Raw genomic sequence first — 26,210 nt, forward strand, 5'->3', positions numbered from 1 at the left:
TAACACTGGCGACGAGGATGGGATGCGGAGGCAACGAAAGCTATTGAATTGAGCTAGCCGAAGGAGCACGTGGCTGACAGAGCGCAACGATGGCGACATGGCCAGCAGCGCTATACCACCCGCCCCATTCGATCCAGCTAGCGAAGACTGGGACTCGTACATGGACAGATTTCAAATGTTCCTGGAGTCCAACAACCTCAAAGATGACACGCCCAGCAAGAAACGAGCCGTTTTTCTAACCCATTGTGGACCAGCCATTTTTAAGATGGCTAAAGCCTTAGCCAAGCCAGCTGAAGTTAAAACCATGGATTGGGACACCCTTGCTCCCATCCTGCGCAACCATTACTCCTCAGCCGTGCCAACTCTCATTCGCAGACATGAGTTCTACCAGAGGGACCAACGTGAAGGTGAGAGCGTTGGGGATTTTGTGGCAGACCTGAGGAACCTGGGCGGTTTGTGTGGCTTCGCCAACCTCGAAGAAGCCATGAGAGATTGCATCGTCCTTGGCCTCAGAGACCCAACCGTCCAGAGCAAGATCATGGCCAAGGGAGACATCTCGCTTGCAGATGCCATAGCAGACGCCACAGCAGCTGAAGCCACTCGCAAATCAGCAGCACGAATGCGTCGAACCAGCGGGACCAACCGCCAACCCACCAACGATGCTGGGAAACCTTCAGACAAGTACACATCGACCACCCATCACGAAGATGTCGAGTCATCCTCAGACAGCGAGGAAGAAGAAGTCCACAGGCTCCGGTCAGAACGTGAGCAACGGGACCAGCGGGGTCGCAAATCCAACTACCAATGCGCCAGATGCGGGGAAACCATCCCGATCCGAATGCAGATTCTTAGACGCCATATGCCGTTTTGCAGAAACGGGGACACATCGCGAAGGTATGCAGAAACAAGAGAAATTCCAGCCCCAGACGGAGAGGGAGCAGCCCAAAGAGAAATGATGGCAATGCCACCATGCAGAGGGACCGCCCTAGCAACCAGTGGAACCGGTATAGCAGACCCGAAGGTTTAACGACACCCCCAGACGTGAGGAGGCTCATCAAACCATCACCATCGGCCACGCTTCATCACTTGATGCTAAAAAGATCTGAGTAGAGGTCACCATTGAAAACAAACCGTGCAACATGGAAGTTGACTCTGGGTCATCACTATCCATGGTATCCTGGAGAACACTCAAGCAGCTAATCCCCAACATCCGACGCCAAGACCTCAGCAGTCAGAGACTCATACTGAAAGACTATCAAGGCAACCGGATTCCAGTTGCAGGTACCCGCCATGTGCAGGTCTCGTTCAAGGGACATAAGGCAATTCTACTACTCACCATCGTAGACAGAGACCGGCCAAGTCTATTGGGTCTTCAGTGGTTCGCGCCATTAGGAATCGGAATGGCTGGCATCCATCATACTGAAGACAATGACTGGGAGGCGGCTCTCATCCACGACTTCCAAGAAGTGTTCAACAAAAGCCTAGGCAAGTACAAGGGGTCCCCTATTTCATTTAATCTTTGCCCTGACATTGCACCCATTCGCCTAAAGCCACGCCGAGTTCCTTTTGCTCTCAAATCCAAAATTGATGAGCAACTGGACAAATTAATTGCGCAAGGCGTGTTAGAACCTATTGACCACGCCCGATGGGAGACACCAATTGTCACCCCCATAAAGCCTGACGGGTCCATAAGAATCTGTGGTGACTACAAGGCCACCCTCAATCACGCGCTACAGCAGAGCGCCTACCCAGTACCAGTTGTTCAACATCTCCTGCATTCACTTGGGGGTGGCAAAATATTCGCAAAATTAGATCTGGCCCAAGCGTATCAACAGCTACCAGTTGATCCCGAGACTGCAGAAGCCCAAACTATAGTCACACATCGTGGTGCATTCAAATGCAACAGGCTCCAGTTTGGTGTAAGTGTAGCCCCAGGCATCTTTCAAAGCCTGATGGAGAGACTATTACAAGGGATAAAAGGGGTTGTGCCCTATTTTGATGACGTATTAATAGCAGAACCCACAAAAAGTCAATTAGAGAAACACCTCAGAACAGTCCTACAGAGGTTCAAGGATGCTGGCCTCAAAGTTAAGAAAGAAAAATGCCAGCTTTGCACAGAAAGGGTGGAGTTTCTTGGCTACCTCCTTGACAAGCAAGGAATCCACCCCACAGAAAAAAAAATGGCAGCTATCAAAAACGCCCCAAGACCCCAAAACAAAACCGACCTCCAAGCCTTCCTGGGACTTATTAACTTTTACAACATCTTCCTACCCCAGAAGGCGACTGTTGCTGAGCCCCTTCATAGATTACTCGATAAAAGGGCATCCTGGATTTGGGGACGTCGGGAGGAACACGCCTTCCAGCAAGTAAAAGACCTCCTTAGCTCAAAGGCAGTACTAATTCAGTATAACGAGACACTACCTTTGACTGTCACGTGTGATGCCTCACCATTCGGGGTGGGGGCCATCCTGAGCCACATCCTACCAAATGGCTCAGAAGCACCAATTGCATTTTTTTTCACGAACTCTATCAAAAACAGAAAGAAACTATAGCCATTTAGATAAGGAAGCCCTTGCTATTGTCTCTGCAATTAAAAGATTTCATGAATATGTTAATGGGAGACCATTTTCTATTATAACGGATCATAAGCCACTACTTGGGATCCTGGTGGGCGACAAACCTACTCCACACATTCTCTCCCCCAGAATGACGCGATGGCCAGAATTTCTCGCTGCCTACGACTATCAATTAAAGTATCGCCCGGGGAAATCTATTCCCCACGCAGATGCCTTGAGCCGCTCGCCGCTACCCGAGCCACAGGAAGACCCAGCTCCCACACCTCCGGGTACTGCAAATAGAGACAATGCCATCGCCTCCACTAACGTCCCAAGACATCACCTTTGAAACCAAAAGAGACTCTTGTTTGGCACGAGTTCTTGGCTGGGTGGAGAGGGGATGACCAGATTACGACACTAAGGAAATGTTTAAGCCATTCAAAAACAGACAAACTGAACTTTTTTCACAAAAGGGGTGCGTTTTGTGGGGAGACCGAGTTGTTATACCAACTAAGTTACAAGAAAGGGTCTTGCAAATGCTACACGATGGACACCCGGGCATCGTGCGTATGAAAGCGCTGGCAAGAAGTTACACCTGGTGGCCAGGTATGGACAAACAAATCGAAACCTGGGTCGCCCTTGTAACAAATGCCAGGAAAACCACTCAGCTCCACCTAAAGCCCCACCAGCAGAATGGGAAACACCCAGGGGTCCTTGGTCTCGCATTCATATTGACTTTGCGGGACCTACGAGAGGCCACACCTTCTTAATAACTGTAGATGCCTACTCAAACTGGCTTGAGGTCAATAAAATGAAAGCAACCACTACTGAGGCGGTCATTAAAAACTGAACAGACTCTTCACCACACACGGATTACTAGATGTCCTGGTCTCTGACAATGGGCCCCAATTTACTGCCTTAGCCTTTGAACAGTATTTAGCGGAATGGGGCATCCGACACGCACTCACATCGCTGACTCATCCTGCGGTGAATGGCCGGGCTGAACGAATGGTTCAGTTTACAAAGAAAACCCTGCAGAAAATGGATCAAGGCAACATCCACGACAAAGCACTAGAATGCTGCTCCTGCAACACATCACACCAAACAGCACGACCAACAAGAACCCAGCTGAACTCCTAATGGCCAGGAAACTCAGATCGCCTCTAGATCGTTTGCACCCTGCCTACACCCCGGAAAAGCCCCTGGGTTCCAGCAGCAAGCACCGTGTTTTCAAGGTAGGAGACCTTGTTTTCGCAAAAAAAATTTCTGGGGATCCCCTTTGGATTCCTGCCCAAGTAACTCAAGTTACGGGTCCCCGCTCCTACCGTCTACTCACCACTGATGGCAGACCATGGAAACGCCATATTGACCAACTGCGCTCCAGACTAACCACAACTTCCAACCCTGACCCTAATTTTGACACCAGGGGAGGAGGGGAAACCGTGAACTCAGAATTAGAACCAACACCTGTTTATTCCGAGCTAACACCGAGATCACCGCACCATGGTTGGCAACACTCACCAGCTGCAGCTGAGACTGGACAGTCAAACGCTTCGCCAAGAAGCAGCAACCAGGCAGGTTCAGCAAGCCCCGGGAGCCATGGCAGTAACAGCGAGGCTGAGGACTCTATCACCCCGGGGGCACCAGAGGAGAGCCCTAACCATGGCACCGGTTCACCGTTCCTGTTTGATCCAGCAAGCAGTCCATCTGAACCCGGGTTTGAACAGGGTCAAGCGGAATTGCGTAAGTCGGGCAGACAGGTGCGAAGACCTGCCTACCTGCGAGACTATATTACTCCACCCCTTAAACGGAACCGAGAGGGGAGGGGTGTTCCGGACTAGCAGGCTCGTAGCCTGCAAATCTGATTGGCCCGCTGATAACCAATCGTGATTGGTCGCCATAGACTGATGCGATTGGCCAGTAAACGGGCTGCCGCGATTGGCCCTGCCAAGAGCGGCAAACTCAAATCGCCTTCATTGGCTGCCTAGCCACAGCCAGCCCTATATAAGGGGCTGCTGTGGCTGGGGTTAGTTGCTCAGATCTGAAGTCACAAATAAAGAGCTGTTGTTGCTATCTGAGTCTTGCCTCCATTCTTGAACCGTCCTCCCAGATCTAACAGAGAAGATAAGGAAAATATCCTGGACTTTTACAAACTGTAGCAGACCCTTCTGCATCCTGGAAGGGGTGTTGGTACTTACCTGATACTCCCTTTCTATTTGAGCTGCGAGGAGCATCCAGTGATGGGACGTGCTTCAGTCTCTGCTTGCTTAGGCTGAGCTTGAATTGAGGAACGCTCCTCCTCCTCCACGTGACTCTTCCAGGGCGTTCCCCAGTTTTGCGAAGGCGAGAGGAAAAAAAGGTTGCTCCTATCCCTATCACCTAAACAAATATTCGTCCTTGGCCAAGGGAGAGAGGCCCCACCAGACAGAATTTAGGGTGGGGCTGGATGCTCCTCGCAGCTCAAATAGAAAGGGCGTATCAGGTAAGTACCAACGCCCCTTCTCCTATGAGCTGCTCAGAGCATCCAGTGATGGGACATACCAAAGCTTGTCCTGTCCTAAGAGAGGGACTCTGTCTGGTCCTGAGTCTCCCTAGGGTCCCTAAGAACACGCTGCAGGACTCGCCTACCAAATGAAGCCCCTGCAGAGGTAAACACGTCAATTTTATAGTGCCGAATAAAGGGGGAAGGTGAGGCCCAAGTCGCAGCCCGGCATATTTTGATTATTGGTGCCTGGGTGGCCCAGGCCACAGAGGTGGCTGCGCTCCTGGTTGAATGGGCTGTTATGCCATTAGGAACCTGAAGGTCCTGGGACTGATAAGATTTAGCTATGGCCGTCCTAATCCATCATCCTATGGTAGTAGATGACACCCTGTGTCCCTGTGTTTTGGGTTGGAAAGAAATAGGGCCTCCAACTTCCTGAAGGGCTTTGTGCGTTTGATGTAAATTCGCAGAGCACGTCTTATATCGAGTTTGTGCCATTGTTGTTCCCTTTCCAGTGACGGATTGGGACAAAAATTTGGGAGGATGAGCTACTGAGCTCTGTGGAAAGCCGAATTAACCTTTGGCAGAAAGGTGGGGTTGGGTCGGAGGATCACCCTATCTGCGTGAAAGACACAGAGGTCTTGCCTGACAGACAAGGCTGCTATTTCTGAGATACGTCGGGCTAATGTAATGGCCACCAGGAAAACTACTTTATATGTTAAAAATTGGAGACCCGTTTCCCTCAAGGGCTCGAAAGGTTCTTTGGTGAGAGAGAGAAGGACCTTGTTAAGGTCCTAGGTGGGGTAACGGTGCACCGGGGGGAGATGCAAGTTGGTAGCCCCTCTTAAAAAAGCCCATATGCGTGTGTGATGAGAGGGAACTGAGACCCTCACAAGAAAGGACTGATGTCAGGGCAGCTACCTGACGCTTCAGTGTGTTAGGAGACAGCCCCTTGTCAAGTCCTTCCTGAAGAAATTCTAAAATTTGAGCTATGGAGGGAGAAACTGGGTTAATTTTAAGTTTGTTGCGCCAACGACAGAAAATGGCCCATGTGGCATTATAAATTCAAGTGGTTGATGGTCGTCTGGCAGCTAGGATGGTGTCAATGACCTTATTAGAGAGCTGTCTTTTCCTCAAGGTGCTCCGCTCAACCTCCAGATGGTCAGTTGGAGCCATTGCGGGTCCAGATGTAGGAGGGCCCCCTGGGACAAGGAAATCCTGTCTGGAGGGATCCTCCAGGGAGGGGCCACCGAAAAAGTGCAGAGATCTGCAAACCACGGCCGTCTGGGCCAGTAAGGGGCCACCAGGAGCAGCTCTGCCCTTTCGTGGAGCAGCTTCTGGATAACCCTGGGTACCAGAGCTAGAGGAGGGAATGCATAGAGGACCCCCGGGGGCCATGGGCAGTGGACCACATTGTGATTCTCCACCCCTTGGGACAGGTATCTTGACAGGAATCTCGGGAGCTGGGTATTGAGGGGGGAGGCAAACAAGTCTATCACCGGTTTTCTGAATATCCTTGTTGCCTCTCTGAACAGGGATGGGTGGAGACACCACTCTGATTGATCTATGGTGGCCCTGCTTAACAAGTCTGCCTGGATATTTGATAGCCCTGATATGTGCTCTGCCTTGATGAACAGAAGGTTGGTCTCTGCCCAGCGACAGAGGCACTCGACTTCCTTCATCAATCGGATTGAATGTGTGCCGCCTTGTTTGTTGATGTGTGCCTTGGCTGTGACGTTGTCTGTCAAAATGAGGACGTGTTGCCTGCGTACCTGGGGAAGGAAGCTGCGCAGGGCCAGGAGGATGGCGTGAAGCTCCAGCCAATTTATACTGCACGATTGTTCTATTGCAGTCCATCTCCCCTGGGATGAGAGAGACTGGCAGTGGGCTCCCCATCTGAATAGGGTGGCATCTGTGGTGATAGTCAGCCTTTGAGGTTCCTTGAAGAAACAGCACTTGTTGATGAGTGGTCTTGCCCACCAGAGAAGGGATGTGAGGACCTTGGGAGGAACCCTGACCGGGAGCTTGGAATTGCTTCTGCCAGATCTCTGGTACGGGAGCAGGAACCATTGTAGGGATCTGGTATGAAGACAAGCCCAGGGAACAATAGAAATGCAGGAGATCATTTTCCCCAATAATTTAGACAATTCCAGTAAGGGCACCCTCTTGCAGTGTCTAATTACCTTAACCAATTTCTGAATACTAAGGAGTCTTTCTGAGGACAGGTAGACCTTACCTTCCACTGTGTTGATAAGAGCCCCAGATGGGTTATCCGGGTAGAAGGAGATAATTGGCTTTTCTTCCAATTTATGAGGAACCTGTGTTCCTGAAGGGAATCTAAGGTGGCCTGGGTGTCCCTCACTGCCTGATCGATAGATGGTGACTGAATCAAAATATCATCTAAATAGCATTGGAGACGGATGGGGGTGTTTCTGATATGAGCCACCAGAGCTGCCAGGACCTTGGTAAAAGTCCTAGCCAGTCCGAAGGGAAGGGCCACGTACTCGAAGTGTTGGTTATTGTAACAGAATCTTAGGAATTTGGAATGGGAAGGTCAAATGGCAATGTGTAGGTAAGCTTCTGTTAAGTCTATGGATGTGAGGAAATGTGTGAAGGGTGTGCATTTTGAAATTGCGGTAAGTTAAGAAGCGGTTAAGTTGCTTCAGATCTAAGATGGCCCGCCATCCCCCCGAGTGCTTTGGGACAACGAAAAGGTGGGAATAAAAGCCCCGACCTCATTGGTTAGGTTGAACAGGTTGGATAGCACTTATATTAAGGAGGTGCTGGATGGCGGAAGCCATCAGATTGCGTTTGATTGGGTCTTTGGAGAGGGGGGATGACATAAAGAAGTTTGGGGGAGTGGAATGGAACTCGAGGGCAAGGCCAAATCTAACGGTGTCCCTGACCCAAGAGTCAGAGGTGGAAGAGTCCCATATACTGGCAAACGACTTTAGGTGCCCGCCAATGGGGATAGAGTCCTTATGTCTATCTGGGACGGTGGTAAGGCCTGCTTCCGGACCCCCGAAAGGGCCTTTTATATTGGCTGCCCCTCCTATTCCTTTCTCCAGAGTCAGGTCTGTCCTGGAATTGGCCCGGTCTAAAAGAGGGAGGCCTCTGATATCTGGGAGAGAAGGGGGCCTGATAGGAGGGCCAAAAGGAGCTCCTCCAAAAAGGCTGCAACTGTCTGGAATCTGACCTTCGGGTGAGGGAAGGGAGAAATTTCTTTTTGTTCCTGGTCTCCGTAAGTAGAGGGTCCAGGGATGGGCCAAATAGTTTGTCCCCCACTATGGGAGAGGAGGCCAGCTTGGCTTTGTTTTTAAAGTCCGCCTGCCAGTGTCTGAGCCATAACAGGTGGCGGGCCTGGATGTGCGATGTAATTGCCCTGGCAGAAAAATTGACAGTGTGATAGGTGGCGTCCGCTGAAAACTCAGCTGTGGCGGTGATCTTAGCGATGTCCTAGTGAGCTCTGGTGTTAGAAGCCAGGACATACTGTTTGATCTGACGCAACCATCGAATGGAAGACCTAGTAAAGAAAGATGCGGCCATAGCCGATCTTATGGCCCATGCGTCTGACTGATGGGCCCTGCGCAGGGCCAGCTCAGCCTGCTTTTCCTCCAGTTTTAGGGCCTCTAACGCCTCAGTAGGAGTCGAGGAGGATGCCAGGCCCACAATGGGCTCGTCGACCTCAGGGGTGTTCAACAAATTAGAGAAATCCGGATCCAGGTTGAAGAATTTTTTTGTCATGGCTAGAGGGGGCTGTGGGGACCCCTGCAGATGCTAGTTGTTTTTGGACCAGATCTGCAAGGATGGGGGGGCTGGAATAGTCTCGGCCTCTACCACTGGTTGGTTAAAAATGAGGCCTTCGGATCCTTCCCCAGAAGGGGTAGAGAGGACTGAGGGGGATTGCTTACTCAGACCTAAATATTTTTGGCCTTATACAATAAGGATTTGAATAGTTGCGGCTTAAAGAGGCCCGCGAAGGCAGGCTGGTCAGGGGTGAGCCCCTCGTCCTCGGACATCTCATCCTCTAGAGGGTCCATGTCTGAGAGGGGCTTGTTATAGTGTATGGACCCCAGATCGAAGTCATCTGGATCCATGGGTTGATCACCTTCCTCCTCCCCCTCTTCCATCTCTTCCTCCCGCCCTTGGAGGGGGCATTCCCTATGCAAGGGCACCTGAGCCAGACGCTGTTCAGACCTAGGTAGAGACCTCACAGAGTGAGATTCTTGGTCAGAGCCTACCAGATACAGACTGGACCTGGCAGCTTGCTGGATGCCAGTTGTGATGCCTTGGCGAATAGCCAACTCCATCCAGGATCTTATCTTTTCAGGGATCTCCTCAGGGAGAGACTCCTCTTGGTGGAGACCGGCAGCAGTTGGGGTGAAGGTGGCCTCTGGAGCCCTTCTGGTCGATGTTTCAGGAACCAGAGCCTGTTGTTCCTGAGAGGGCAAGCTGTGCCTGGAGGAGAAGGAAACATCTGGGGGGGGGGAGGTTGAGCAGAGGTAGACGGACTGGAGGATGGAGGAACTTGAGGCACCTTGAGTGCTTCCTTAGATCTCCCATCTATTTCTTTTTGCAGGGCCTTGTGGCGCCTTAGGGCATCCCTCTCGGCCGCTTTGGAGGTCTCCTTAGCCTGCTTGCGCAAGTGATGGGTTTTGGCTTTTGCCTTCAAAGAAGTTCCTCTAGAGGTATTGCCATCTGCCATTGCAATGACTTAAATGTGGCTGTAATAAGATAGGAATCAATATGAGGTGGTTGGCACGCCCAGGGCCCGGTCTAGCAAGACAGTGTCCCTGATTAGTATTACTTCCCCCTTTTAGTATAATTTAATTCAAAGAAAATTCTCTCTTTATATATATATATGAATATGAAGCCAATTTGGAAATAATTGAGCCGTACCTCAGTGATAATATTTTGATTATAAAAATATTATACTGTTAAATGACACAAAGCTATCAAAAGGAAGCTTGCAAAACAAATTATCATTATTATTATCAGTAAAGGGATATGTATACTTGGGAATAGGTTGTAATACTTTTCTTTAACTGACTTATGAGATTACATGTCATGAGTTTTTAAACAGATTGATGAAATTACCCTAGGGATAATACTGACCGTTTTCATTTGTGATGATTAGAAACTGCTTGACGATTTCAGTCACCATTGTCCAATGGACTGAAATCCTGTATTTAATTCTGCATATATGTTCTGCTTTCACTCTTTTTATTTTATATATCAGAGATTTTGTGGTATCTAATCAGAGATAGAGATAAATAATGAAAAAATAATTTTTTTTAATCATATATAAGAGTGTGATATCCTATCTATCTATCTATCTATCTATCTATCTATCTATCCATCCATCCATCCACCCACCCACCCAGCTATCTCACGTGTTCTTTATACGTGCATGTGCATAAATGTTTTACACACACACACACACACACACACACACACACACACACACACACAGAAAATTAGCAGCAATAGACATGTTTTCCTCAAAGTTATATAAACACTGCTTTAAAATAATTTTTGGCTGTAGGAACTAACTAAACCCTTCCCAAATTTTTTGGTTTATCTAATTTATTTTCTATTGATCTGAACAGCTGGCATATTTCTGTCTTCCCTAAAACAGGAAAATGTAGGTGCCAAATACAACAATTTTCTGAAAAATGAAAGCACTGTTGCAAAGAGCATTCACTTTCCAATCTTAAAAGGCAATGGGTGCCATGGTGGAACTAATAGATAAACTAAGTCAACAGAGAAAATGCAGAGAGAGACAGAGGGAGCAGGTAGATGTAAAAAAATTACTTGAACTGGCTGCCAGCAGTTAATCTGATGTGTGTTCATGATTGCATCTGGCTGAGTCCAGAGGAATGCTTGAAAAATGAATTATCATGACAGACATTTTTGTATTGCTGTGTATCAAACAGCAATAAACCTGGGACACAAGGCATCCCATCTAGAAGTCTGTAAGAGAATTCAAAGCATTCTTACTTAGCTCTACATTTTTTGGAAGTAGACAAAGGAAAGCAGGAGTTGTCGGTTGTAGTCCTGCAAATTATTCTAACTGGTATCCAAAAACAGGTTAAGTTAGTTAAAAACATTTTTCTTTACAAGCTTTTAAAAATCTTTGGTGTCTTAACCCTGTTTGATAATTTTTAACCCCAGTTGTCTTATTTTTGCTTCCAATTTTTACTTTCATTAAATCTTTATCAAACGGATGTTTTATTTGCTTCATATTTTACTTTGCACTTTAATTTTATAGCTGCATTGTAAGCAGGTGTTAGAAATCTGTAAGCATTATGTTGGTTTTTTTAAAAATAACAGGATTATGCCTTGAGTGAAAAATTTCCTTTTCTAGGAAACCATTAGATTTGAAAATCACTAATTCAGTTTATAATATTCTATAAAAATATTACCAGAATTACCAGGCAGATCTACACAAATGTTTATTCACACAACATACTATGTCATATATCAGTGTCATGCCCCCCAGAGTCAGAGTCAGAGTCTGAGAACAGCTGACAGGGAGTGGGGGAGTGGCTCCATTGGCTGTGGAGGAAACTGGGGAAGGGCAAAGTCAGGCTGGGCAGAACAGGGGAGAAGTAGAACAGGGGAGAGGGGGTTCAGAACAGAGGTGATATTCAGCAGGTTCTGACCAGTTCTGGAGAACTGGTAGCGGAAATTTTGAGTAGTTCAGAGAACTGGCAAATACCACCTCTGAGTGGTCCCGCCCCCATCTATTCTCTGCCTCTCAAGTCCCAGTTGATCAGCTAGGTCTCTTTTTGTTGCCCTGCACAGGAGAACGGAGCTGGAAAGCAGGTTAGTGGGGTGGAGAGGGAATGGGATTTTGCAGTAACTTCCCCCCTGGAGTGGGGTAGGAATGGAGATTTTAGAGTATCCTTCCCCTGCCATACCCACCAAGCCACACCCACAGAACCAGTAGTAAAAAAAGGTTGAATCCCACCACTGGTTCAGTGGAAGACCAAGGGACACCCCCTCTTTATCCTAGGGAATGCAGGGAAGAACGGAGAAGAGAGCAATATGGGTTGTGTAGCTTACGAGGGAGGAAAGGGCCCTGATTTCCTTCACAAGGTGGGAAAGGAGTTTAAAGGAGAGGCACATGAGAGGGATTATTGTCGGGAACAAACACTGAGTATATCTTGTGTTGGCTATGGTTATCTGGCATCCTCCCAACTGGTTTAATTTACGAACTTGTTATTTTATTTCTGGAACTACATATCTTGCTCTGCCAGATTTTTTACCTTATTTTGCCTTGTTGGATTAATAGTTTAAAGTTTTCAGTTTACAATGTTTGGACTGGAATATCTGCCGCCAAAGGCTGGTGCAAGTTTGTGGGAGTTTTTCTCCAGACCAGAAGGTAACCAGTCATTGGGGGCAAAGTTGGAGCTAATAAATGAACTCATTCTTATTCTCTGGCTGGGTTGCCTTTGTGCCACGCCCCAGGTTATCACAATCTGTCTATGTCTGTCTGTCTGTCTGTCTGTCTGTCTGTCTGTCTGTCTGTCTCTCATAAAATCTTAACAGCTGTGTAATGAGTAATCTTTAATTGTGAATTTACCTATAAAATCTGACAGAACTTGCAACTAATCTATTCTACTGAAGCAGGGACCACATTTCACAATATGACATAATAGAGAAAAAGATGACATGAAGCAAACCATTGCTCATTTTCTGACACTGCACTGATTACAGGATGTCATTGTCCAGCTTTTAATGTTAGCACTAATGTCAGGCCATATTAAATGCTGCATCACCATCCTTCGTTTCAGCACACATAAAGTGTGAAAACCCTGCAAACTCCCAAACCTGTTTGACTGTCCAAGATTTGTGGCAAAAAGAATAGGGTAGATTTTTTTTCAGAATGCCTATCAGAATATTTTTAGCTATTTTCTGAGTAATTACAGTTATGAAAAAACCATGTAATATATACAAAAGTATTTCACTTCTGTTAAGTAGAAGAAAGTGGACCTCTAAAGGACGATGATTTATTTTCTATGAGATCTGGTCACCTTTTTAGATAAGCCTACAAATTGAAAGTGTGGTGGAAGTCATGACCCATTTGGGAGGCTGTCAGGGTTCAGATGGAGAAAAACAGATTCAGACTCATGCCAAATAAAGTGGAATGGCTATTGAGGAGTATGAATGATTTCAAGACTCCTCCAGGAACAGAACCCAGAACCATCTGGGAGTCCTCCTAGAATCATGGCTGTGGCCATGAGAGCTTTTGCACAGCTTCAGTTGCTGCACCAACTCTGCGGCCCTACATGTAACAGGAAGAAGTGAAGATGGTCATTCATATGGTTTGTCACTTCTTAATTGCATGTCTATAATTTTATATATGCCATCCCATGACGTTTTGTGATTTGTTTTCCCTTTGGGGAACTGGGGTGGGCATCAGAGGTAGTATTCAGCAGGTTCTGACCAATTCTGGAGAACCAGTAGTGGGAATTTTGAGTAGTTCAGAGAACTGGCAAATACCACCCCTGATTGGAGATTTTACAGTATCCTTCCCCTGCCATGCCCACCAAGCCACGCCCACAGAACTGGTAGTAAAAAAAATTTGAATCCCACCACTGGTGTGCATGGCCTCTGTGTGATACATCAGGCCCTCAGGCCACCAGTTTGACAACCCTGATGTAGAAGCATGTATATTTAATTATGAGTGGTAGAACTGCTACATTACACCTCTGCTGCATGAGCTGTACTGGGTATCAGAAGGTTTCTGAGTACAATTCTAGTTGATGATCACTATAAAGTCCTACATAGCTTGAGGCGTAGGTATCTTGGACATTGCTTTTACCAGTTAGTTTATGCCTGTCCTACACAGGTGATCAAAGAATATCTGCTAAGAAAACCCCCACCTGTGACACAATATACATATATACACACAATTCTAGTTACTATTTTAATTACTTTATCCTGGGTTTTACCCTTTTTAGTATGTACGTTATATACTGTAAGCTGCTTAGTGTCCAGTTTTCAGGTCAAGATTTACCGGATAAACAAATAAATGAAATTGCAGAGAAAATTGCATTTCTGATTCAAAATAAAAATAATCAATATTCTCAACATGAATTCAAGTATCGATGATACAAATTCTGCCCTGTTTGGACACAATTAAACTATTTTTTTTACATAAGAGTGAGAAAGAATAGATTATATTATTGGCCTTTTGTACTATTTGTACATATCACAACATTAAGTCACTCTATATTTTCCATTTTCAATAAATAGAAAAACAGGTTTTCTGCTAAAGAACTTTAAACTGTGAAAAATAATAATAAACCGCTTTGACCAAGTAACTTACATGTCTGTTTTTCAGTTCCCTCCAAAGTTGTAAGAATAAACACATATTTTTTTTCATTAGGCAAAGAGGTGGGCAGCCCACAATGTCACTTGATAAATCATACGCCCTTTGTTTAAGAATATCGGGATTAAAAGTTTTATTATTTCCTGCATGAACAAACACTGCAAACCATTTTCTGAGCTGTATGATTTATTTCCAAAAAAATTGCTGAACCCTTCCTAGAACAAGATTTGAACAATCTTCCTTATCATATCCCTACTTCACAGATATTAGTTTCAGATTTCAGCTACAATTATTGACTTAAGCTGACAAGACAAGGAAAGGGGTATTGACATGTTTACAACTTTTCTTTTGACCATCGTTTGTTTTGGAGGAGTCATCAAACTCAGGGTCATCTTCCTTTTCAGGAAATATAGAAATATATACAGTACTAATTAAATAAATAGAAATATAGTACTAACCACACAGTGAATATAAGGAATGAGTTCTTGATAGTAAAATTCCAATATCTGACCCTCTATTAAATGACGACTCTCTATATTTTATTTATGTTGTAGTTTATTCATAAGTAGAAATATAGTATCACTGATATTAATTTAATTTAATGTGCTGGGTGTCTAGTATAATTTAATTTGAAGAATATATAAGAATTCCTCGAGTTACAGCAGTTCACTTAATGACCGTTCAAAGTTACAAAGGCACTTTAAAAAGAGACTTATGACGGTTTGTCATTAAGGACTACCCATATTGCAGTGCATAGTATAAAATACATGCAGTTTGCATATGTGCACGTGAATTTGCATAAGCAGCATAGATGGCATTGCACTGTATTATACAGTAACATAGAGCTTTATTCGCCAAAATATCCATCATCAGTTCTCTCAAAATTTTCAGTGTCAGTCAGGAGGAACGAAGTTAATGCCATTTAATAATGTAATGGAAAGTTACAATGTAAATACTGCAATTGACAAGGTGATTTCTGTAAAGGAACTTGGCACAACTCAATCACAATCTGGGTCTAAATGCAGTAGAAGAAAGCATCTATTAGAAATTTAAAGCTAGCATGTACTTTCAAATATGTCATTTTACTAAATGGCATGTATCAAAAGGGCTATTTTAAGGTTGTTTATATCACACAAAGAACAACCTACAAAATTATAGGCATTGCAGAGCAAAGTACTGTGTTTCTCACAAAATAAGGCCGGGCCTTATTTTTTTTTAGCCCTGAAAAAACGGCTAGGCCATCTTTTTGGGGGTGACCTAATTCCCCCCCTGGGCAGCCTCACCACCAGCTGCTCCAAACAGCAGCAGTGCTCCAAACAGCGGCAGCACTCCAAACGTGGAAGCGGCAGCTCCAAATGCGGACATGGCAACTCCAAACAGCGGCAGTGCTCCAAACGCAGCGGCAGCTCCAAATGCAGAAGTGGCAGCTCCAAACAGCAAGTCCCCCCGCCCTTCCCCCTTATTTTGCATGTTTTAAAATAGGCCTAAATTTGGGGGGAGGGGCTTAATTTGATTTTATGCCAATAAAACATGCTGGGCCTTCCTATTGGTGGAGGCCGTATTGTTGGAGAAACACGGTATTATGTGGACACAGCAGTATTTTCCACTAAAATGTTTGGCATTAAACCTCAGATTGATATCTGTGGTCTACATATCTCTAACAAGTCACAGGATTTTAAAAAATAGCTTAAATATTCTCAGTTTTACATTGATTATTTTAAAGGTATGTTGGACAGCGGATTTCAAATCATCAAAATATTTACAATATGCTTTAAAATATTGCTTTATTTAAAAAAAATGTGTGACAAATGACTTGAGATTTTTCTCCTGCTCTATCTGTTTATATATACTATTTCTAAAGCTTCATGGCAACTTGTTCTATGGGGTTGTAGATATTTTGAACTATATAATTTTATGATATGACTTATCTTTTAAAAAGATTTCCCACCATCCTCTCCACTTTCTAGCAAGATGTCTTCCAGCTCATTCTACCTGCTTTCATGGAAGACTATCATAAATTGGCTGCCAAAATCCATACAATCACTAGATAGCAGCAATTCTGTGAGCCTTACTTCAACTGCTGTTTTGTGGGATGGAACTTGGAGGCAGTATGATGGCCTGCAGGTGGGAGGACAATGTAGCTGGCAATCTGTGAATTGGTGAGGTAGAATGGTTTGGGGGGACAGAAAATGCACAAGGCAAAATGAGCGGCTGAGCCCCGAAGAAAACTTCCAAAGAGTCTTTGTCCTTCTTCTTGGTGGGTCCCTCCCCGTTGCAACATTCCATTTCTTCAAAAATAAAGATGCTTATTACTTTTGTAGGTAAATGGGGAAAAAGCAGGAAGATCTAATCTCTAACTGGAAAATCTTTTTTCTTTTAATTATGCCAATAGCACAGAAAAGCTGACTGACCTAGATTTTCCCTCTTCCATCTGCGACTGGATCGAAGACTTTCTGAGTCTTCATAATTGTGTATTGTCTGACCCATCCACTGTGATCATTAAGTTCACAGATAATACTAATGTATTGGGTCTCATTACAGGTGAAGGTGAAACAGCGTACAAGGGGTAGGTTCAAAAATTATCCTCATGGTGCCTAGAAAACAACTTGCACCTAAACATCAGCAAGACAAAGGAGATGGTGTTAGACTTCCGGAAGAAGAGAAAGGAACCCGCCCCATTTTACATCAAGGGGGGCTGTGTGGAGAGAATTTCCTCCTTTAAATACCTGGGAATCTACCTCAGCAAAGATCTTACTTGGAAAATCAACACAACCCAGGTGGCCAGAAAGGCCCAACAGAGACTCCATTTCCTTAGGCTCTTGAAAAAGAATAAAGTGGAACAATGACTGATGACCTTCTTTTACTGGTCCACAGTAGAAAGCGTCCTCACATATTGCATTACGGTGTAGTATGCTGGCTTGACAGCTGCGGATAGAAAGACATTACAGAGGGTGGTGAGCACAGCACAAAACATCATAGGTTGTTCCCTGATACCACTAGATGACATCGCTAGGGCTCGCTGCCTTAGAAGAGTGAGGAAAATTCTCAGGAATGACTCACATCCCGGTCAGCACTTCTTCACTCTCCTACCATCAGGTAGGAGATATGAAAGTTTAGCCAGCCACACCAACAGGCTGAAGAACAGCTTCCGTTTGGACTTCCTCAGTGATGGACCCAAATCTGTGATTGTCCGTGGTTTCAGTTTGTGCTCTGTGTTGGAGGGCCCCGATCTACCAGATTTGGGACCAAAGCCACCCCATAGAGCTGGCAAAGAAGGGGGAGACCACCAGCTGGGTTTAGGGGAACCACATCTTGCCTCCTTGGCTTGGCATTTACTCCTCTCCAAATACAGCAGTAGCAGTGGTCAAAATGGCCACCCTGAAGAAGAAGATCTGATCGGACAAGTATGTGCAGGAGTGAGGAAGAAGGGGACAGCTTGAGTAACTGGGCTAAGCAGAATTAATATCTAAATAGAAGGTACCCTGGGATTAAAATACCTAAGAACTTTTGAGAAAGATTTTTAAAGTGGCAATAAAGAAGAGGGGGAAAAAGATTTGAGAGCTGGAAGTGGCTTTGAACTTTGAAACAGAAGCTTGAAGAAGAAATCAGTGTAAATGATCCTGACACCAAAAAGGCAAATTTAAAGCTGAACATGAAAGTGTCAAAGGGAAGATAAGGAACTTTTGAAACCGAAAAGCCAGGAAAGGAGAAAAAGCAGAGAAAAGAAAAAAAAGGGGTGGAACTTGGTTATAGCAGAGAGTGCCACCTGGTGCTAAAAGAAATTAATTGGGAATTTTTAAAAGATCTTTAAAGAATACAAAGTAAGTGAAAACTTGCTACAAGAGCCCCCAGGAAAATGAAAGTAAAGCTCTGAACTTTGTAACAAAGAAAGAAGTAAGAAGAAACTGTTCTAGGACTGTTTGGTGATTTTGGAACTCTGGATATTGGATTATTATATCCAGTAACTTTATAGTGTTTGGTTGCTTAAAAGTATTGAGAAGTGTTTAAAGATGGTAGAACTTTTTCTGGAATTGAAAATGGAACTAAAAAACATGAAAGAACAGCTGCAGGAGAAGGAGAATCATTTGGCTTTGCTTTACAATTTCTGGAAATGGCAGTTTTGGAATATGAGGAACAACAAAGAGCTCCAGAGGAAGAAGAAGAGTTGAATAAAGGAGTGGCCATCTTTAACAAACAATTGGGTCAATTGGGAGGTCTGAAGTGAAAAGAGGAAAAAAAGGGAATTAAAAATTAGAGATTTGAGGAGGTAAATAGAAAAAACAACAGTTTGAAAAATAAACAAAATACAAGGAAAAAGCAGAAGGGAGGATTATAGAAGGAAGCACTAAAGAGAGGGGGGACAAAAATTGGAGTGAGAAAAAGAGGGGAACGATAAAGGGGAAGAGAAATTGCAAGAAACAGAATCAGGAAATAAAGAAATATGGGAAACGAACAAGAATAAAAAGAAATAGTTTGTTTGAAAGACACAGAGACAATGGTTGAAAATAAAATTAAGAGGGAGGATTCTCCAAGGTGACAAGGGATTGTATTAATATATTAGAAATTATACATTATGTAGAAAATAGGAAGATATATGTTATTAAAGTGGAAGATGAAACTGGAATTGTTAATTAAGGGAATGTTTGTTAACGGTTAATTTAAATATAGAGAAAACATGTATACTTAATGACTTATAAAAATATAATTGAAATGAATGATGAGAAGGATAGAGATATGAAAATATGTATATTAATGTATATTAATGATCCATAAAATATAATTGAAATGAATTATGAGAAAGATTGTAAGGAGATTGATATTAGTTTCTAAGAGAAATTTGAATTAATTTTTTTTTCTTTGTTGAAATTTAAAGTGTATTAGAGGTAATTTAAAGGGAAAGTACCATGTGGAATCTGACTGAAAAGGGATTTATGTTATAATATAGTTATTAGGAATTGAATGTTATAATTGTTTAAGCAGACAATTTCAAAGTTGAATGTTTAATGGGTTTGAAAGGAATCTAATTAAAAGATATGAAGGTGACACACTCTAAATGGTAATTATACGGGAAACCTTGTTTTGTAATGTGGGGGACTTTTTTGGTGGGGGAAATGATGATATAAGAATATGCAGTGACAATGTAAACAGGACAGATAAAAGTATAAGTATAATGACTATGAAGATATGGAAATTTTGAAAAGGAAATGAAATAGATTTGGAAATGAATAAGAAAATTATAAAATAAGCCCAAGGGAGATATTTGAGAAAAATAGAGAATATATAAAGTAGTGATAAGAAATTGAATATGAAAGATGAATATGTAACTGAAATTATATCTGTATGGAGATGTGAAAACCTGGAACCATGCTGTTCACTAAACAAAGATGTTCTATTTTCTTTTTGTTTTGTGAAAACCCAAATAAAATTGTTTTTTTTTTAAAAAAAAGAAGAGTGAGGAAAATTCTCACGGATGACTCACAGCCTGGTCAGCACTTCTTCACTTTCCTACCATTGGTTAGGAGATATAGAAGCATAGCCAGCTGCACCAACAGGCAGAAGAACAGTTTCTACCCATGGGCTGTCAGACTTCTGAATGGAAAATAATTGCATGTCAACATAATATGATAGATTTGCACGGCTGGTAACTCAACATGGAGGCAACTTGCAGATTATGTTATGGGTGCAGAGTTTCAGCCAAGTACATTGTAAGTCTCTGCATACAGAAGTATATCTGAAAGCATGAACCAAACTGGGCTAGAATGTATTAGACTTCTGTGGATTATGTTGAAAGAGTCTCTGGCTGAAGTAAAGACCTATCAGACATTTATTGTCAGCAATGGGTTTCATTGCTTCATTGTGCTTTTCAGGAAAGACAAAAAAAATAGAACAATGCTGTGAATGAGAAATTCAAGGAAACTATTTCAAAGAAACAAACAAAAGTAAAAGCACAGGTAGTCTTTGACCTACAACCACATCAGAGCCCAAAATTTCCATTGCTAAGCAAGACAGTTACATCAGTTTTGCCCCATTTTACAACTTTTCTTAAGTTGTAAAATGGAGTGATTAAGTGAATCACTGCAGTTGTTAGGTTAATAACATGGTTGTTAAATGAATCTGACTTCCCCATTGACTTTGCTTGTCAGAAGGCCACAAAAATTGATCACATGACCCAGGACACTGCAACCATCATAAATACAATTGCCAAGGTCCTGAATTTTGATCGCATGTCCACAGGGATGCTGTAATCGTCAGAAGTGTGAAAATGATCATAAGTCACTTTTTTGAATGCCATTGTAACTTCAAACAGTCACTAAATGAATATTTGTAAGTTGAGGAATATACTGTAAAGCAATGTCCAAGTTTGCTTACTGAATTGATAGCATTTGAAAAGTGTATTGTTTGCACTTAAAAGTATATAGAGGATTAGAACTTTCATATTCAAATTCTGGAGAAGCAAAACAAGGAAAACAAAAAGGAAAAACAAATCACCAGTGAGATTTGCTGAAACTACTCATGACTATAGTTAGGAAAAAAAATCATTTTTATGCAATCATCAGTTGACACAAAATCCTCCAAACTCATAATCCATCCTGTGAAATAATTTATATGTCAAAAAAATAATTTCACAAAGATTATATACAAACTTATACCATAACATTTCTTGATGTTTCTTAATAGGCTTGCCTGATAAATGTTGTTAATGTCACTAAAATCCTGGTAATATCATATGAAATTGAAGAAATACTCTATTCTGAGATATATCAATACTTTTCTTCTTACAGGAATCCTCTAAAGGGCTTTACTCTTTTTGTTTTTTTTAAAGTGGTCTGGTTGAAGAAAAGGAAAATGAATATATAGAAATATATCCTTATAGTTTATAATATGAAAAGTTTAATGTTCTATTCCAATCTATAACTGTAGGTAATTCTTTTCTTATGACAAGTTGTTTAATGACCATTTCAAAGTATGATGGTCTCAGAAAGGTCTGAAAAGCACTTACAGCCATTGTAAAACATTGCACCTCTCCTGCATAGTCATGTGATTATGATCTGGGTACTTGGGGAAAAAAATAAGATGTTTCATTCTCTTGATGTTTTCTTGGAAGTCATGGGATTGTTTTCAATGAGGAAAACTGAGGTCATGGGACTAACTTTCACAGAAATCTCCATAAGAATATATTTTAAGAGCCCAGCCTATGCCCTTCTAAGGTTAAAGTTGTGCCCTCTTTTTTCTGTTATTCCCAATCTAAACACAATGCCCCTTTCACACAGCAGTACTCTAACATTGTCAAGTTTTTTAAAAAAATTGTTGATTGCACAAGGGAAAAGCTGAAACATAGATAATGTATTTTCTCACAGTTTGTCAGCAAAATCTGCTGAGCCAGCCCCATTATTTCAGATATTTTCATTTTTCAGTATTCACTGCACAATCCAGGCAGAAATAAGAACAATCTTAACATCCCCAACCCAAGCATTTGAACTTGATAGACAATGACTATAATATATTCGCAGCCAAATTTTGGATTCCAAATCCTAGAAAATATGGAATCTAAGAAGACAGAATTCTAAATTATAATTAACAATGATTTAGTTTGCAATTATTCTCTTTAAGCCTTATGCCCTTTTTATCCTCAAGGTACAATACAAAGGGCACAAGAAAGCCTAAAAGGGTTGTGCAGCACTTTGAGTTCAGTTTGAAAAAAGCATTTTAAGGTCCTATAGATAGACGCTACATTTCATCACTGAGTATTCTGAAGCAAGTGCCTAATAACCTAATTCCTAATGAAGTAGTTTTACCCCTTGACAACAAGAGATATTATTCTAGGGTATTCAGAATGATTAACATATGATGTAACTAACACTCAAAAATCATCAAAGAATTTGTGTCTAGTTTTGAGCACATCCCTATTTTGGGCTTAGTTTTATTTCATCTGGACTTTGAAGAATCAGGATAGGAAGAATATTGGTGCTTTGGGGGTTGGAGACACCTCATAACAATACAACGGACATCCAAGAAAACAAACAAATGAATCATCAAACAAATCAAACTGGATTTCTCACTTGAGCCACAAATGACTAAGCTCAGATGATTCTACTTTGGATTCTTTATGCAAAGACATAGCTCTCGGAAAAGTGCTGAGATAGGTGAAAGGAAAAAGAGGATGAACAGCAGCAAGGTGGATAAACTCATTTACAGTGGTAATGGATGATCAATTGGAGATCTGAACAATCAGATTAAGAATCATGCAGATCGTGGTCATTCAGGATTGACACTGATTTGATGGCACATAATCAACTAATCAATCAAATGAATCAATTTCTTTCAACAAGTGCTAATAATGATCGTCCTTACAACAAAAAAGCATGGTGAATGCAATAATCTTTTTAATAATGTTACTGCTAATACATTTACAGAATTTATATATATTAACACCTTAGCAGACCTTATAACACTTCAACTGATGGACTATCTTGCTAAAGTTTTATGTCTAATCTTGTACCCTTAAAAAAAAACCCTTTTCTCAGACAAATACTTGCACTAAAACAGTAATATCCAATGAAGAAGTACTTTGGCATTTTTCTATAATGATATTTTTTCCCACCCAGTACCAGCTCAAAAACATGCAGAATACCACAATGTTCTTAAGGGCTGTTATTTAACTTAGCATGCCATTTCAAGCAAAATACCAAGTGGTCAAGAGATCAAAACATTCCATTAACTCTTCCTTATAGCTTGGTGTTTCCTTTTCATATTGCATTTCTCTATATATGTAAAGTATATATTTTCATAACTTTGACATATGTCATCCAAGTATCTAATAATATCTTGATTTCAAGGGTGTCCTTTTCAAGATCAATGTAAAGATAAATCTCCTCATTCTGGAGAAATGATGTATTTTAAATAAAATATGTTACTTGTTTCCTGTAACTGCATCTAAGTGTAAAAATCAACACTGTAAATCTACATCCATTTTTAATCATGTTTTCCTTTTTCTTAATAAATGAGAGGCCAACCTGTCTTACATAGCTGCTCATGATATCTTACTTCCCAGCTGTATTGAAATCTGGAACACCTCCTTCCCCAAAGATTGGAGGGTTGAGCTGATTTGCCTTTGCTTTAGTTGTAGGGTAATGGGAAGAAATAAAGAGCTAGTTTATGGGTTCTGTTTCAAGGTTTTTAATATGCTGTGCCTCATAGCTTCTTTTAGCTCCTGAACCTCAGTTCTTGGTTAAAAAAAAAAAGCCAGCCAACAGCTTCACAGCTCCCCCTCAGTAGCTCAAACAAAACCACAATGGATGGAAGTGAATAATTATTTTGTCTCTTTCCCTCTGCAGCACTGGATCAGCTGGGAGGGCAAAAAAAATCCCCTCACTTTTGTGAAATGAAATGGTGAAGGTTTTTTTAGGCTGGAGCAATGACTTTCATTTTTTAGCTTTTCAAGTCCGCTGATATAAAGAAAATAACCAGACACCCTCCACTTTCTTCTGAGATTATGAATGGTTGAGTAACAGTAGTTGGAAAAATCTTGGAAAAGATGCTCAATCCCCCCACCCCACGATATTTGAAAAAAAAATGGTTGAAAAATATTGTGGCAGTCCACGCATGGTCTTCCCGAGCTCCATTTTCACTGGCAGAGGCACCCTGGGCTGGTCCTTTGTTGTTTCCAGGGTGACCCCATGGGCCAGATCTAAGCATCTTACAGGCCAGATCCGGCCCACGGGCCTTGAGTTTGACATCCCTGTTTTAGAGAGTCATTGAGGCCACTGGGAAATTTATCTATGTCATCAGGTTCACCTGAGTAGTGCAAATGAGTGTGCAGCCTTCTTGGAACTGTTGAAAGACTGTGCTGTAGATTGGAGATAGATGATGTCGTATCCCTCCCACTCTGTTGAGAAAGGGCTATTCAATTTTGACACAGATGCCCTCTTTAGATGGTTTGAAAGAAGGCTCAAAGAGGCCATCTATGTCAAAACTGAACAGCCCTCTCTCAACAGAAGGGGAAGGATATGACAGCATCTATTTCCAGTCTTCAACACAATTCCAAGAAGGCTCCGCACCCATTTGCACTAGTCAGGTGGCCTCAATGACTCTCTATAAAAGAATGCAAATGACCAGCTTTCTGCAAGGAGTATAAGTCCTTCCATTCCTCACCATCCAGTCAGAGTTGAAGAAGCTTTTTGAATGAGAAGTGAAATGTCTTCAAAGAAAAACAAGAAAGTCTAGTTGCCTCTTGTAAAAGCACCTTTGGGACAACTATGACCTGGATGACTGATAAATCTCCATAGATGTTACAGTTTAATATTAAAGTTCAATAGTAAAATAATATTAAAAATAATATTTTAATTGCAAATATTAAAAGCGATTTATTATTTATATGTTTAGGGGGAGTCCTAAAAGCACTGGTTCAAAAATTAGGATGGAAGATACAACAAGCACTTGCTGGGATAGATAGATACATAAACTTCAATAACTAGTACATGCCCCACCTTAGCCATGAAAGCCAGCTGGGTAACTTTGGGCCAGTCACTCTATCAGCCCAATCCACCTCACAGCTGTGGGGAAAATAGGAGGAAGGAGTATTGGACATGTTGGTTGCCTTGAGTTATTTGTAAAAATAATAAAGGAGGGATATAAACAAACAAATTAACATTTGTGGTTCAGTCTTAAGGTGGACTACTCAAAAAAGTAACAGAAAACACCAGACCATAAAGAATTGGTGAGTTCTGCTTTGCAGTTAAGGCATATATATGCTTTTGATGCAGATTCCCTAAAGCTGAAATGGAAATGGTGGGTCTCCCATTTTGCTTCATTTCTTTTTAAATATAGCAACCAGCAGTTAATGTCTCAGGCCCGAGCTTCCTACAAATAGTTTAGTATATTTGGATATGTGGTTTTTGCTTTGGTCCTTTTCTGATTTAGCAATGCTTTAGCAATGCATTTGTTACCAGAAAATAAAACAGCGTAGTTACTTAAGTAAATGCTGTATCTGGAACTCCATTCTTTTCAGTGGTAATTTTACCTAAGAACTAAAAAACCAGCACAAACTGTGATTAAATATTAATTACATGTTAATTTAAGCCGTGATACCCTTAAATATTTTCTAATTATTCAGGTACCTTTAAATATCTTGGGGAAAAAAAAAGTTTTCCCAAACATATAATGGGCACTTTCCTACCTTTTTTCACCCTTCAAGCTTTCAAAAGAATCTTGAAAATTATCTGTGATATTCATAATTTCCATAGACTTGTAAACTAGATGGAAATCACTGCAGCAACCAAGCTACTACAGATTCTGGACCAATAAAATTCACTTAACTCCTTTTGCACAACATAGGACAAAAAGAGAAAAAGCAATAGATTGGTTTTGCACACTGGTTGTTTCCATACTAAAAAGGGGGAACAAAAACAAAGCGTTTCTAACTTTTACCACCTATTGAAAGAGGATTATTTTTGTGGAGTTATTGAGGGAGAACTACTAAGCCCTAATGTAAATTTCCTTATAGGAAGTTTATTTATTTATTTATTTTTTAATTTGTTTGTCAAACATGTACTAGATAACAAGTATAGGTATGAACATAAACATGAACGAAGGAAGGAAATATAGACGGCGACAGTAAGACAGGGACAATGGGCACGCTGTGAGCTTATACATGTCCCCTTTAAGAACCTCTTAAGAATGGGGTGAGGTCTACAGTAGACAGTTTGAGATAGAAGCTGTGAGGGGGGTTGAGGCTGTAACAATGGAGTCAGGTAGAGCATTCCAGGCATTGACCACTTTGTTGCTGAAGTCGTATTTTCTGACATCAAGTTTGATGTGGTTTACCTTGAGTTTG

The 26,210-nt window shown here is 42.1% G+C and overlaps 2 protein-coding genes across 10 annotated transcripts in view; both read right to left on the reverse strand.

Moving 5' to 3' along the window:
* SPATS2L (spermatogenesis associated serine rich 2 like) overlaps positions 1 to 26,210 on the reverse strand; it is an 87,745-nt gene that overhangs the window by 55,561 nt on the left and 5,974 nt on the right. The window lies entirely within an intron of this gene.
* Positions 6,008 to 9,742, reverse strand: LOC148127929 (uncharacterized). Its single transcript, XM_087923756.1, has 3 exons — positions 9,575 to 9,742; positions 9,279 to 9,476; positions 6,008 to 7,116 (listed from the first exon to the last, which is right to left on the reverse strand). Exons 1-3 carry the CDS (start codon positions 9,740 to 9,742, stop codon positions 6,103 to 6,105), a joined length of 1,380 nt encoding a protein of 459 aa, XP_087779882.1. The 3' UTR covers positions 6,008 to 6,102.

Source organism: Pseudonaja textilis, chromosome 1 (genome assembly GCF_049901715.1).
Source record: "Pseudonaja textilis isolate UNSWEBS1 chromosome 1, rPseTex1.2, whole genome shotgun sequence".
Classification (NCBI taxonomy): domain Eukaryota; kingdom Metazoa; phylum Chordata; class Lepidosauria; order Squamata; family Elapidae; genus Pseudonaja; species Pseudonaja textilis.